At 36.2% G+C, this 16,370-nt stretch overlaps 1 protein-coding gene across 1 annotated transcript; it reads right to left on the bottom strand.

Moving 5' to 3' along the window:
* LOC109720776 lies at window positions 2,891–11,333 on the bottom strand. Its single transcript, XM_020248089.1, has 5 exons — window positions 11,078–11,333; window positions 10,209–10,287; window positions 4,995–5,110; window positions 3,421–3,505; window positions 2,891–3,321 (listed from the first exon to the last, which is right to left on the bottom strand). The coding sequence occupies exons 2-5, from the start codon at window positions 10,273–10,275 to the stop codon at window positions 3,107–3,109; spliced, it is 483 nt and encodes a 160-aa protein (XP_020103678.1). The 5' UTR covers window positions 10,276–10,287; window positions 11,078–11,333; the 3' UTR covers window positions 2,891–3,106.

Below are 16,370 nucleotides of genomic sequence, written 5' to 3'. Positions count from 1 at the left end.
GTTATTAAAAGTGTTGCCATGTAGTGTGTGGACAATCCAAAAAGGTTAGTAAAACAAGTGTATAACTCCTAATTTTAATTGCTGGCGAGTCCCAATGAACCAGCACATCTGGAGTTTGAAAATTCCAGTCAAAATCAAAGTCTTCATTTAGCTGTTACTTCGGAAGAGATTACTCATTGCCGACAGATTGCTCAACCAAGGCATGCTTGTAGAACAACACTATGTTTTCTGTGTTATACTAACGGAAAGTTGCGATCACTTATTCCATAACTATGTTTTCGTACGATACCTACTCCTCAGTGTGGAAGGATTAGACGTACCTGATGACATCACGGGTGACGTCCGAAGTCTTTGGTTCAGAATTTCTGCCAATCCTGTGGAATCAATGAGAAAAAAAGGCTTGACCCTTCTAGCTGCGATCTGGTGGGTGATCTGGAGGGATAAAAATAACTCCGTTTTTCGGGCAAATCCGCCCAACGCCACCCGGTCGTTAGAAAGTGTCAAACTTTTGACGAGCAATTAGATCGCACCACTCTAATGTGTCACTAGTCTTTCTTTCTTTCTTTTCTCACCTAGCCCCTTCTTTTTCGCTTCTTAATTTTACCTTTATTGCCTGCTTTTCAGAGGCCTTAGCTGCTTCCACCTTGTACATTTAATTCATTTTACTTAATGAATGAAACAAGCAGCTTGCTATCTATTTCTCAAAAAAAAAAAAAAGAAAAAAAAAGAAAAAAAGTTCTTGATACATTGGCTATCAAGATTTGGCACTTATCCTAATGTGCGCATTATTTAACAAAGTAACTGGAGACAAAAGTCTACTATTTCTCATCATAGAGGTTATACAAAATGCGGTTCCAAAGATTTACTTGATGCTTGTTATTTACTTTGCAATTAATGAAGAGAAAAGTGATCAAATAAAATGCTCGAAGAAATTAAGGCGCGCATAAGGAGAGGCAAGACATAGAGAGAATCAAATTGTAAAACTCTCTTTTGCTCTGATTATCATTAGTTGTTGCCTATTAAAACATGTTATTAAATTGCTTTTAAAATTGCATAGTCGATAATTAGAAGAGGATGAAATATTAGGATTGCAAGTTGCAGGAATATCATATGGAGATATTAATTAGGCTAAACCATGAATGACGCTGATATATCTATCGGGTGTTGTTATATTAATTAGATGCATGACGTAACAAACACGTGGTTTAACTCACATTCGATCATTGTAGAATCTGTAAAATTGTAGTCTATGTTTTCGGTTTATCGAGAAATCTCAAATTCACAAACAACAACGTAAAGATTTTTTTTTCTCGATAGCTTAAACTTTTAAAGAAATCGACAAATTATTTCACAATTATCTCCGAAACTCAAAATGACCATTCCTTAATAGCTTATGCTTTTAAAGATTTCGATATGTTGTTTCACAACTCGTCCCAAAGCCAAAAGCAATGATGAAGAAGCTACAGACCACGACTATGAAAACCTTTGGCTTTTTTTTGCATTTGGCCCCCTCAAATTTTTTTTTTTTACAAATAGCCATATCAAATTTATAATTATAATTTTGGTCTTATCCCTACCACACGCAGGCGTCACATCAGCGTCACGTAAGGAGCGCTAAGTTGAACAAGATGAATCATTTATCGTACGTGTTTAAACATATATAATAAATGATTGACCGTGTTCCATACTTACATCCCCTATTCAATATTTATATTCTTTCGCAATAAATATATTTTCCTTTTTCCAAGACACGGTGAATTATTCAGTATGTTTAGATACGATGAATGAATTACCGTATTCAACTTCTTTCCTTACTCACGTGGCGCTTACATGGCGTCTGTGTGGAGGGGAAAGGGCCAAAGTTGCAATTATAAATTTGGTAGGGTTATTTATGAAAATAATTATTTTGAGGGGGCCAAATACAAAAAAAAAACCCCAAAACCTTTCCTTGCTACACAAATATCAATAGTTGAGAAGAAAAAAAATTCTAGTACACGATCCCTTACTGCATAAACACGCACATAAATTTATATTTACTTTGCCTGCAGATTATGTACCCAGCTAGGTCAATTTCGTTGGAATTTAATGATAAGATTCATCACTATGGAATCTTTTGAGATTATTCATGATAGCACGTTGCACGATAAAATTCACCATCCAATCTTCTGAGATAATTGAAGATAACGCATTACATTAGTATCTGTATATATACTAATCAATTAGTGATAAGGTAGTGGAAGTGATAAATTAATATATACTCCATAGAGACATTAATCAGTGCAAGACGTGGAATAAATAAATGGGAGTAAATTTCATAAAAACTACGAGCTTGGCTGGACCGATGTCAAACTAAATTTTGTGAAACAACTGTAATTCTGAAAAGCTTAATCCTTCACAAATTTTTTGGATTCTCAAAACGCTTTATAATTTTATTTTTTTTTTAAGATATTTCACAACAAATTCGATACGGGTATAATTCGGATAAAATTTGTTTTCTAATTTTTAAATTCGTTGAAAAATACGGCTAAAAAACGGATTCATCAATTATTCGGATACGTGATTTATACGGATATTTTTAAGGATCATTCTCAAGTAGATGTGTCATCGGCCCATAAAAAGTTACCGGGGACTGTTCTCAGCAAGAAATTCCAGAAAGCTTTAATTTACATCCACACGAAACACATCCTCCAATACATAAATTTTTTAACAACATTCCGAAAGTGCTTCAAAACTCTTTAACTAACTCTTTCAATGCTCTGAAATACTACTACTACTAATAATAATAAAAATAATAATATCTATTTGGCTGGGGCAAGACCCCACCACCCTGGTCCTTAATAAACAAAAAGCGCATCGACCCGAACAAGGCCGTACGAGGACGAGAAAAGCATGAGAAGCGAAAGCGCCTTGAAACACAAGAAGCTGGATACAGTTATAAGGAACAAGTTTGCAAAGTCTACTTTCGCGTACTAAACACAGCCACACAGGAACAAGATAATATACTCGAGTGCTCTTTTCATTCAAATAACCTAAAAGAATTAGTTCCTATAAAACATGGGCCGCATCCTACGAAACATTAAAAAGATGGACAGATTGTAAATTCTCTTTACAGTAACAATTGACTGTAATCATCTTGATGACGCCGCCGTTGACTCTTTTCATCGAGTTCCTTCAGATAATCTAGAAACATGAGGAATAGAAAAAGGAGAAATCCACCCGAAGAGCCCCAACCGCCTCCGCCGCCGCCCCCGCCTCCGCCACTACCGTCATTCGGAGGAGGTCCTCCACCCCCAAACTCAAGTTTCAGTCCATTTGCCTTCCCTGTAATTCATTCGGAAATTGTCCAAAATGAAATGGTTATAGAATAATAATAGTAGAGAATAATAAAGGAGAATAGCTGTGCTAAATGCTATAAATTACCTTTGACAGGAGCATATTGAGATTTGGTGATCGTCGGTGATTTCCGCTCCAATGTTTGGGTTTGGGTTGCGTAGCATCTAAAATTCTGCACCGAAGTAATGTGCCAAATCAATCAGATGAGGATAAGCAGACGAAATGGTTTAGATCAACAGGCAGGTCGCACACATAATAAATGCTAACACAAGACGGTTCATTAGACTTGCTTAATTCCGACGAAATAAAAGCACTGGATCTTAAAATAACAATATCTGCTAGTTATTTTCCATCCGCAACGTGCAAATTTTGTTCGTCCAAACTAACAAGTGTACAAGTATGATATTATGATTTTAAATTAATCAATAAAACATCAACTTTTGTTTGATGATTTCCTCAAAGGAAACAAATAGCTGTCAATTTATCCCCCTTTGTTTTTTCAAGAATTGCTTTAAAAACATTTCATTGCCAAAGCAGCAGAAAGATTTTGGCACGAATACAAAAGCAAATAGTAATGCGACCTTTGCAAAGAGGTAAGGTTCTCCATGCCATTTTTTTCGTCGTCTTTCTTCTTCTTTTTTTTCCGTCCCTCTTAGCCCCCACTTCTCTCCCTACTCTTAAAGGGTACAGTGTTCAATAAGGACATACAAGATAACCAGCATGATAGCAGGGATTATATACTATCACTAATGGGCCGTTTGGTTTAAGGTTTGTAATATTCCGGAAATGTTGTATATTTTATATTTGGAATGATAAGTTTGTTACTAACTTATCATGTCACTTGGGTTGAGAGGTTGTTAGGAACTTGTATATTCTTATTTATGGACCACTAATGATTCCCATCAGGTATGTGAACGAGAATATCTCCTAACCCATAGTAATCAAGCGTTCCTACTAGCTAGGAACCTACAATGATTCCATTATTTTACCAACACCTTCCGTTATCAAACTACAGTTGAATGGTGATGATTTGAATATTTTCAATAGAATATATGGAGGATTACTAGAATATTATAAACCGTGAACCAAACAAAGCCCTAAGTATTATGGTTTTGGTTCTCCAGTCTCGTTATTTATGCTACCAAATCCGAGTCTACAATGTGAACGGTTAAATATGATCTAGGATGTTGAAGTATCTACAAGCAAATTTTCATATTTTTTTGACATCTGTACCCAGTGATCAAATCTCGTCATAATGTCTATAAAATGATTGGATGAAAATCGGATACCTTAAAACTTGAGGATAGGATTATTCTTCAATTCAAGACCAGAGGTGTTAATCCTGATCTAAATAGTTCCACGTATTTTCTATCAAAAGTTCAACTAGCTTTACCTTAAAACATTGATAAAGCATAAAAACTCATACAGACTGTTAAAAACTATCAACTCTAAACAATTTGATCACTAGGTAGATAATGTCGAAAAACATTACTTAATGTTTCTAGATACTTCAAACACCCTGTTTCATGTCCAACAATATGGATCCTTGATTTTGGACGCCCTAACATCAAAAATAAGACTAACAGTACAACCCCCATAGAATACTGAATTGATAGTACACTAGACCTACTCCAGGTATGATTAAGCAAAGACTAACATACCATATTACCAGCACATATACTTGCTTTAGATGGCACTTTGCGAGCAAATGAAACAGAAGTAGGTAAAGTTTGTTGAGCTTGTAAACTGGATGTTGCTCTACCTTTCAGCCTTTCACCTGCATTTGGATAATAATTAGTTAATATAGCACTCTCTATCTCAAATGTTAACAAGAACTATTTCTGTATAAAAGTTAAAAATTAAACTCATCAGTAAAGATGTAACAAACCAAATTCATATAGCAATAGACGCATCGGACTGGCATCTTTTAGGTGACACAGACTTTTTAATATAAACATTTATTTGCAGTATTTTGAATTTCGAAAAGAAAGAAAAAAAGAAAAAATAGAAAAAAAACACTAGAACTGGTTTGATTCCATCATGGCACATTCTATCATAATAACAAAATAATGATTTTGAACATCAGCTTAAAACGCACGGCAAGTTTTGCTGTTGAAGAAATGCCATATCACATATGAATATGATTCACATATACTCTGGATGAGATCAAAGGCCAATGCAACTTCATTCTATTAGTTGCAAAAAGAGCATTCTTATATGTATCATATATAATACAAGCTCAAATCATCTCCTCACTTAAATTTCTCTCTGCTTACAGATAGAAACAGACAAGAAACTAGCAATATTTTTATCAAATATCCACTTTTTATTCACATACAGAAACATAATATGTTTAATAACAATTGTCTGGTTATTCAGTAGACGATGTATTATTCATCTATACCAGTTATGGACATAGTCGAATCAAATTTTCCTCAATTAATAGCTTGTTGATGAACGATTTAAATAAACTGATTAATCAACTATAGGAAAAGGCAAGAACTTAAAACAAATACTCTAAACCAACGTTTATCCTCCATGATGTGCTATCAATTGAACAAATCTGCAAGTCCATGCCTGTATTTTAAAATAAACAAAAAGCTAATCAATTGCATCAAATGTTTAATTATTGAATTCAAAATGTACTTATTAAATTTAATGTGGAGCCAGTATCTACTAAGCTAATTAACTTGTTAGAATGTGTTTAGTGCAGTTTCTAGACCCAGAGCTCCAGACCAATATATGATCTAACACTGGAATAAAAAATATCCAGCTAGAGAACACAGACAGTTATCCTCCATAATGTGCTATCTGAATTCAGTATTCCCCAAAGGTTTGGAAGAAGACCAATTCACCAACTTGTGTAATTACTTTGCTCCAAAAATTAGTTAGTTTTCTGGGAGAGGACATATTTTGGTGAGATTTGTTGTATGAATACCTTCTCCGGTTCTCCCATGGGCCATTCTACATAGGGTTTAAAGTGCCAGCTCGTACCATGCCCCCAAGAAGGGGGGTTTAAAGTGCCGGCACATACCGTGCCCCCAAGAAGGGGGCATGGTACAAAAGGGGTCTTGGACCCCCCACCCCCCCTCTCTCTTCCACGGCACGCTTCGCCGTATCACACGAGACAGAGCAATATGTAGGAGTGTGCCGCAGCACAGTGCCGTGCCGGCACACATTTTTTCTTTTGCTTTTTGCTTTTTTTTTTTGTTTTGTTCTTTGGGGCACCAAGAAGTATCCTAGGTACCCCACACTCTCAAAGGCATTGCAAATCGAAAATCTACTTGTTAGGTAGGCCAAAAAAATTATTTTATCAAATTAATTAATGTTCACAAATTATTTTATCAAAATTTGTCGCGCCGCGAAACTTTTGGCGAATTAGGGGAACAAAATCGAACTCAATAAACAAATTTTGAGGCACATTAAATATAGAATTTTATTTTTGCATTAGAAGATTGAAAATACTAATAAAATTAAAAACTAAATTAAATCAATTGATACTTAAATTTGTTTAATTTATTTGTCATATAATTTATCGCTTGTTTTTTTGGTAGATCTAATAATTTTTTGAAAAAAATTAATAAAAAAATAAATTTTCAAATANAATTTTTTGAAAAAAATTAATAAAAAAATAAATTTTCAAATACTTTTTAAAATAATTTTTTCAAATAATTTTTAAAATTTTTTTGAAAATTATTTTTTTTGTATTTTATGAAAGAAAGACTGTAATATGGTCAAAAGAAAGAAAGAAAAAAAGGTGCCTTTGCATTTTAAAATTTTAACCTGTAAATATTTTTATTCTGCATCGAGTATAGTTGTACTTTACATACAAAAAAGTTTACAAGTTTATTAACTGATGAGAATAGTAAGCTATATATAGCAAAGATTCATAATTGTTTGATTAAATCTTTCAAAATAATATTATAAGAGCTTATTGGAACACAAAATATTAAAACAAGTCCGTGCCAAAGCGTGCTAGTAGAAGGTCATATATATCCATCGGTACAGAAGCGTACCATGTGTCGGCACGCAAGCGTGCCGGTGCCGTACCTTGCCAGGCAGACAACGGCACTTCTCCGTGCCACGGCACTTTAAGCCTTGATTCTACACTACCAATCCACTACCAATCTCTTATGACACACATTTTCTGTAATTACTTTCCTTTCCAAATAGTTGTTCCATGAGCTTCTTATTTTTTAAGACACATTTCAGCCATGTTTTCTTCTTTATTTTTAATCATAATCAAGGAGATGGCACATCAAAAATCTCAAGTCGCAACTTCATGCCGTTTAAGTTACTACATTCCAAGGAAGGTTGGCCATCCTTAGTGGTTCTCAACTAGGGATGCAAACACGGCGTATCGTGGGGCAAAAGGGCCCCCCACCTACTACCCCGTTTTCTTGGCAGATAGGTGTGGATGCAAGGCGGGTTGGATTTCATTCTCTTTTTTTCATGCAGAAACCAATCTATTGAGGGTAGATCAGGCGGAAGCAGGTTTTTCGTAGATTTATGGCAAATCAAAGGAAGGGGTTCCCTACATCCTCCTCGATTTCTTAGGAGATCGGGGCAGTTTTTTCCCCCTTACTTTTGTTTCCCACTTACCACCCCACTAGGGGCAGATCGGCATAGGATCTCCAACCTGAATTCATTTGCATCCCTATTCTCAGCCTACATTTAAATTAGAGCTAGCACCTAAATTTGGCTTGATCGTTCGCTAAACAAGACAATTTAGCAGTTAAAACTGAACAAACTATTTAAGAAAGAAAATGATAATTCTTTTTTTTGTGCCTGCTAGGTTTGTTTATCGACACAGAATTGCATAAGTTACAGTTCCACAAGACGTAAGTTGTTGTTAATAAGTTCAGTGGTAGCTTAATAGCTTTCCATGTCTAGCATGCACTCAAAATCAACAATTTTTTTTACCCTGCCATTAATTGGGAGTCCCTACTAGGCCCATTGCATTGTTTTTTGAAGCACAAACAAGAGAGATTAACTGAAACATGGAGATAATAGGGATCACCAATAATGGTTCCTAAATTTTACTTCAAATTATCTTACCTTAATAACAACATTCATAGTCGGCAAGCCAATTAACTTTCGCATGCCACACATTCCTATCTACAATCATTTTATATATGGGCCTACAACTTTCTAGTGCAGTTGCACACCAAACCCAAGTCGAAGTTGGAACTACATTAAGGCAAGGTTTTTATTTTAGTTCACTTGAAATTTCCCAAAACTTACTCAAAGAGGTCTGGACCGAGCTGACGAGTTGGGCAACTCAGCCTAGACAAACCTAGTTTTGCGCTTCCAACCTAAATACAGTATGCAGGTAAAATAGTAAGAATGCATTTGCTTACATATGCACATCAACACATTTTACCGTCTATACACATACACGAGTTATCACGTATTGAGTCTTTAAAAATCTAAACTGAAATTAAATGAATTTTGCTCATATGAAAATTATCCAAGCCAAAATTAAACCGAAGCATTGGTTCTTCAAAAATCTAAACTGAAATTGAATGATTTTTTTTTGAATGAAAGTTGTTCAAGCCAAAACTGAACCGACTACAAGGTAAAAATTGATTTCTAAATCAGAGCAAATCGATAGGTTCAATTTGTGTTGCTCGATCAACATTCAGTTCTGCACGCTTAACAATGTCTCTGTCTCTATTGATGACAATTTAGCATGCCTTGTTCATAGAGTTCATGGTTGGAATGGGAAAGTGAAGTGGAATTGGATGGCTTGGAATGGAAAATGAAACAACAAATCACCCAAAAATATTTGGTTTATTATTGAAATGGAAATCGGAATGGACAATTGAAACACCTCGGATTTTGAGAGAGAGTTTTGATTAAGGGAGAGGAGAGTGATGAAAGGAGAAGAGGGAGAGGTGTTTGTAAGGGAGGACTTTTGAGTACTTTAATCTGGAATGGGTCAATCCAGAATTCAAAGCAGGATTGGGCCATAAATAGATTGGGTCATTCCCAGAGGGGAATGGGAATGGGAATCCGATTTCTATAAAACAAACTAGTACTATTAGAATCAGTGAATCTCATTCCAATGTCAAATTCTAATATAGATGTAAGAACAAGCCCTAAATGAGATGAAAACTTTCATGAGCTGAACACACTAAGGCTTAGTCTACTTCAGAAGCTCCCCCCTTCCCCCTTGTCTCTCTCTCTCTCTCTCTCTCTCTCTCTCTCTCTCTCCTGCAAGGAATGGAAAAGATCAGACACTATCTATGGGAATGAAAAAGATCAAGGAATCTCTCTCTCTCTCTCTCTCTCTCTCTCTCTCTCTCTCACGTGCAGGAAAGATCAAAGAAACGCTAACGCTCTCGCTCTCACTCTCACTCTCTCTCACTCATAAAAGAAACAACTCATATATCTACAACAGATAATATCCAGATCTCTTAAGGGATTTATTCTCCACAACACATCCACCGTATAACAAATACTAGATTTTAGTCGAATTCCCATCCAAGAAGAAAAACAACAGCTCATACGTCAAGACTATTTGTGAATAAATTTTGATTACAAACGCGAGTGTGCTTGATTTTTAAGCCTGCAGATAGAATAGCTTGCTTTTCTTGCATTTCCTTCCCAACTTGAAAAGCAGGACACAATGTCTTGCATGATCGTCACTCAACCAAATAGCTAAAACTATATGTATAATTGCAAAATCTAAATCTAAGTGAGAAGTACGAAAATGATCTCGCATAATAAAAAGTAGAATCTAAAATTACATGCTTTCACATTTAAATGTAAAATAAAATGAAAAAGAAAAAAGAAAATCTGTGAATTCAATAACTACAATTTGATGACATTTTGTAATAAAAAAAGAACAACTGTAAAATGCAATTACTTGCCTTGGTATCTCCTTGCGGGGATTAGAAATATTGGTAGAGTTAGGCCTTGTGTAGCTAAGGAAGGCATTATATAAAAACCCTGCAGAGTGAAAAAGTCAAGTCGTATAGCAAGAACTTTCCAGACTCTATTCACGTATAGAATATAACAAGCATCTAACACACCAATAGGTACAACACCTATGAGTTCTCAAGAAAGCCAGAACTAACTTTCTCATCCTATCTATTCTATTTTAGCACAGACAATTTTATATAAGAAAAAAAAAAACTTATGAATAGCAAAAGGATTTATTACAGGATTAAGCAGATTACCAAACAAAAACAACCCCAAACACATCTAATAAACACTGATGTGAAAACCATGAAGCGTTCAGTTTCATAAAATTTAACTAGTCCTGTAATAAAGATTTTGTTAACGAACATAGCGTGTTGTTGTGATTTCAGCCAAGGTTTAGTTGCCACAATACGTGCAACATGTAGGAAATTAAAAAATAAAAATAAAATTTAAGTAGTCCTATTATAAAGATTTTGCTAACGAACTTAGCGTGCTGCTGTGATTTCAGCCAAGGTTTAGTTGCCACAGTATGCGCAACCTGTAGTAAATAAAAAAAAAAAAAAAAAGAAAACACCTAGGGTGCCGCACCATCGAATACCAGGTCTTTTGCTTGTGCTCCAAGATTCTTATGTGCAACCAATAATTCTCACTTTCTATACTCTTCCCTTGTTAAACATCTAGAAATGCTTAGTCAAGCTAGGTATAACCCAAAAGACAAGGCAAGAAAAACATAAGATAAAACCCTAATTTCTTAAGGATAAGAACTATAAAAGAGGGATTTCTCAGTAAAAGAATACATGGACCGAAGAGATCGCACCTCGCCCAGCGCGCGACGCGATGGGTTGAAGTGTTGAACACTTGAACCGAGCGAGAAAGAGAGAGAGATGATGCTTGGGCAGCTTGGGTGCTTGCTCGAGCTGTCAAGCGGAGCACCGAAGCCGCGGAGATGGCGGATGGTTGCTCGAAGCTCGAGCGGAGCACTGCAGCGAAGCAGCGGAGGCTCTGGAGACCCAGCGAGAAGGAGAAAGAGGGAAAATGGGTTGCTCGAGGGGGCGGAGGACTCGCGTTCGATCAATTAGGGCTTCTCTTTTCTCTTTTTTTTTTTTTTTTTACACTTAACGGGTTATTGGATGTTGGATCCAAAGTCCAATCCATGATAATTTTTTTTTTAAGCATCAGGCGCGCCTTGCGCCTTAATAAAGGCGAGCGCCTGGGCGCATCGGGCGCGCGCCTGGGCGAGGTCGCCCGCCTAGGAGCTGCCTAGGCGCGAGCGATCTCGCCTAGCGCCTAGGCGCCTAGGCGCGCGCCCGAGGCGCGCCTTTTTAAATCACTGGAGATTTCTAAATCAAATTGCTACTAATATTACATTACTACGTTTGGTTCGGTGCAGTAATGTAATATTGGATTACGGTGCCTACAAAATTAGTATGTTTGGTTTGTTTTATAAAGTTTAGTAATACTGAGAGTAAAGTATTATAGCCTATTCCAAAATTGCTCTTGTAGTCATATATTTAACACTATTTTTAATAAACTATAAAACAGTATAATTTGCGCTTGATTAATTACATTAATAAGCAATATAAGACTTAAATAAAAAGACCAAACATGAAAAAAATTCATAAAGCCTAATTGGTTTCAAACCATACAAGAATAAATAGAAAAAGACCATCTCACATGATCAAACAACCATACAAAAAAACATAAATTTCAAACTAAAAACACATTCATAAGCAATATCATTAACCAAACATCACATAAAGCCACAATAATAAAATAACATCCAACATTTCACTTGCCTAATACTAAAATATCATAGATATTTCATAATTAACAAAACATGCTAAGTACCATACTACCATTACAAGTTTCCAAGTTAACAAAGCATCATACAGAATCAACATCTAATAGGAAGTTACAAACTTCCACACATCATGATACCATCCAGATGTGTGATACCATCCAAAAGTACAAGCTTGAGTATTCTATAGTGTCACCTAAATAGCTTGGNGTAGGTCCTTAATTGGAAATGAAAATCGACACAGTGTTGTGAATGAATAATCACTACTAGATAGGCTTAGTAGTTGGATTACTTGACATGCTCATGATATAGCATTGGGATATATATAGTATACTTGCCTGTTTCATTCATTGCATCATAGTATACTAGGTTGCTTGATAGAGCGTACTCCTTATGCATTGACCTATTGCATCGTGAAGGTTACTTGTTCATTATGTTAAGGCATATTAGTATGCATTGGACATATCATCTTATGATAGCGTAGATGCACATCACCATGACATCAAGCTTACTCGAGACATAGTAGTATAGTATTTCATTTATGCCTTCTTTCAGCAGTTTTTATACTCACTCTTTATTGTTTATTATTATTATTGTCGTTACTTACCCTTTTCTTTTGGGGCCTAGTGGTGCATTGAGCTGATGTCAGTAATTGCCCATTGGGAACTATAAATTATAGTTCTCACGCCCTCTGTTTCATGATTTCTTTCAGAGCCTTCCACGCCGGGAGAGGCTAGGGACCGTAGGAAGGGCGCTACTTCGAGTTAGCTCTTCAGCGAGTGACGAGTTTAGGTGGTCTACCTCTCGATGTATTTCTTTTTGGAGAAGATGAGAGCTGTACCAGTATACTACAGACCCCCCTTTTGTGTACCTTTGAGACAGATATTGTATTACTTATGATTACTTTTATTGTTTAGATATGTTTCTTTTACTCTGGTTTAGATGATAGAACTTTACTTGCTCTGATATCATTAGTTGCTATTCATTCTATTTATTCTACCTCTTGCTTTACTTCCGCTTTTATCGTAGACGCCTTATATGTGTAGACATATGGCGGGTCTGGGCGCTCTACCGGAACGGCCTCCGCCAGTCCCAGGGCTTGACAGCCGCAAGCTGGCCCCTCAATTCACGGACCTCGCCGGATCCGGAGGTGGTGGAGGTCTTGACATCCTCCAAGTGTGCCGCATTATCCGCTCTAGCTGATTGGGAGTGAGTGATCGGCATCGCACTACAACTTTATAAAAACGCAAGTTAGTAAAACCCACGCTATCGAATCCCCGCTCAAGAAGATAATACCCAAATCATGCGAAAGTAAAGAAGTGTCCTTCACTACTAACTCCCGATGTTACGTTGTCGGCCGCCAACGTAACCTCCGCGAAGTTAGAAGCTATACACTTCGATTTAACTCCACTTTCTAGAGTTATCAAGGATACCCAATCAAGATACTTTCGCTTACAAGTCAAATAGACCTCGTCTCTCACGAGCCTATTTCCTATAGTCCAACCGGCCTAAGGTCTGCTAGGTCCACTAAGACTCAACCCTAGGCTCTGATACCAAAATAATCTGTCATGCCCCGGGACACAGCGGAAGCCTGCCCGGCACGTGTACAGANAAATAGAAAAAGACCATCTCACATGATCAAACAACCATACAAAAAAACATAAATTTCAAACTAAAAACACATTCATAAGCAATATCATTAACCAAACATCACATAAAGCCACAATAATAAAATAACATCCAACATTTCACTTGCCTAATACTAAAATATCATAGATATTTCATAATTAACAAAACATGCTAAGTACCATACTACCATTACAAGTTTCCAAGTTAACAAAGCATCATACAGAATCAACATCTAATAGGAAGTTACAAACTTCCACACATCATGATACCATCCAGATGTGTGATACCATCCAAAAGTACAAGCTTAAACACCTACATTAGTAAATAATATAGAAGTCTTAAAAGTCCACGCAATGCAAAAAGACAAGCCAAAATAGTAAATAGTCCATAGCAGTGTTAAAAAAAGGCGCACCGTGGTGCTCGCCTCTAGGCTCTTAAGCGCAAAGCCCATTGACCTGTGCCTAGGAAGTCCCTAGGTAGGCGACCTCACCTAGGCACATGCCTGGGCACCTAGACGCAAGGCGCAGACAAGACGCACCTTATGTATAATGTGTATGGATCTATATTTTTATTGGGTCTAATGGGTTTAAACTATTAAAAAAATCCTAAACCCTAAACTAAAGTGTTGAGAAACCCTAAACCCTCTATCTCTCTCTCAGTCACTCCCCCACCCCCCTCCTCTTGCTTACCTTTGTTCTCTCCTTCCTCTGTCATCTCCGCTCCTCTCCTCATCTGTCACAAATTTTCTATATGCTCTTAACATCAAACCCGCCAAACTGGTTGAGAAATTCTAAATTTATATGTTTTTGACATCAAACTTTCCTATATGTTTTACATTCCTCATTATCTTCATACTAGACTTTATTTGGAGACAACAAAGTATTTTGTCTTTACATTTTACTTGTGTTAATCTGTTCTTTTAACATTATCATATATGTTGTTTGGTTTATTTTCTTCTCTTCTTTTTCTTCCCCAAATAACATGATTATTGGATACTTAAAATGTTTGTTGTGATAGTATGAATGTAAAGGGTTCTTCAGTGCCATTTATCAATTGTTAGAAAGTATATTAAGGAGTTGTACACCGCTCCTCTCTCAGGTGCACGCTTACGCCTTGCGCCTAGGCTCTAACAGCTCCGTGCACTTTAGCCAACTTTAGACTTTTTCAAACCAGTCAAATAACACAATTTCTTTAACCATTCCCACGTAAGATACGAAGAATATATTCCTTTCTATAATGCTCGGGCATCGAGGAAAACGTGTTTAGTTGGTAGGATCACCCGATAGGATTTTAATAACATCCATTACTTGCCCATCCGCAAGTTCCTCAATCTTTAGTATCTCTTTAAACTATGAATTGAAAACAATTAGCAAGCCGACTAAAGTGCCCATTAGCATCGTTAAATGTAGTTTCAAGGGAATGCAAGGTTGAACAAAATTGTTCATTGATCAAATTCTCTCCAAATGGCGACTTCTGCTTCTTTGATCTTCCCAATGTACCACCATTCGAAGTGTTTGGACCATTACTTTGTTCAATGAAAAACATCTCAACGTCAAGATCTTGGTGATTGTTTTGATGGAAAACGTTTTCATCTGAAATAATTAGTCTATAGGTTAATATGCAAATGACAAACAGTACTAGCCTAAGCAATTTAGGACGTGCATAATAATTTTTTTTAATTTGTCCTCTTCTTTTGTTGCACAAGTCTAAGCATACGAGAAATACAGCAGGCCAATTAGAGCGTAAAAAAAAATACAAATCGAAGCGATGAAGCATAAATCCGAACTGAACCAACATAAAAAAAAAAACACAAATCAGGGTTTACAAATTAGCATCAACAGATCAAGCTGATAAGAGCATGCAAAACACGAATTGAAGAGAGGGAACATAAATCCAAAACTAAACAAAAAATTATTGAAAAAGACAAACTAAGGATTTTAATTTTACATCAACACATTAGGTCCATGAGGGCATCAACAACCACGAATTGAAGAGAGAAAACAAAAGTTCAAAACTAAACCAAAAATTAAAAGAAAAAAATAAACTAGGGTTTTTATTTTTAGGTCAACACATTAGATCGATTAGGGCATCAAAAGCAACGAATCGAAGAGAGAAAGCATAAATCTAGCCAAGATGTTTAAAATAGACCTAGGGTTTTATTTTCACCGTGACTTTGGCGAAGAAAGAAAGAAAGAGAAAACATAAATCCGAACGCACCGAAATAACGTTGCGGCTGCGTCGGTGGCAGAGAGAGTGGTGGCGGCGACGTCGACGTCGACGTCGGCCGGGAATTTGCCAATATCGATGGAGGGGAGAGAGTCTAGACTCTAGAGGGATCGTAAGAATGGAAAAAGAGACGGGAAGATATAAAACGCTTAAATGCCCGTTCCCTCAGCTATTAGCGATTTTATTTTAGTACTTCTTTACAAAATAATCGTTTAAAATTTTATAATTTACAAAACAATCCTATCAAATATGTATTAAGATGGTAAATCATTCACCGTCTTCTTCATAATTTTTTAAAAAAGAGAAAAAATAAAGTTGTTAAAATTGTACGTAGATTATACGGAAAATAAAAAAAGAGAAAAAAAATGAGGTTGTTAAAATTGTAAGTAGATTATATGGGAAATAAAAAAAAATGATGTTGTTAGGATTGTTTTGTAAATATTAGAATTTTTTTTTA

Source organism: Ananas comosus, linkage group 14 (genome assembly GCF_001540865.1).
Source record: "Ananas comosus cultivar F153 linkage group 14, ASM154086v1, whole genome shotgun sequence".
Taxonomy (NCBI): Eukaryota; Viridiplantae; Streptophyta; class Magnoliopsida; order Poales; family Bromeliaceae; genus Ananas; species Ananas comosus.
This window is presented reverse-complemented; position numbering and strand designations above follow the sequence as displayed.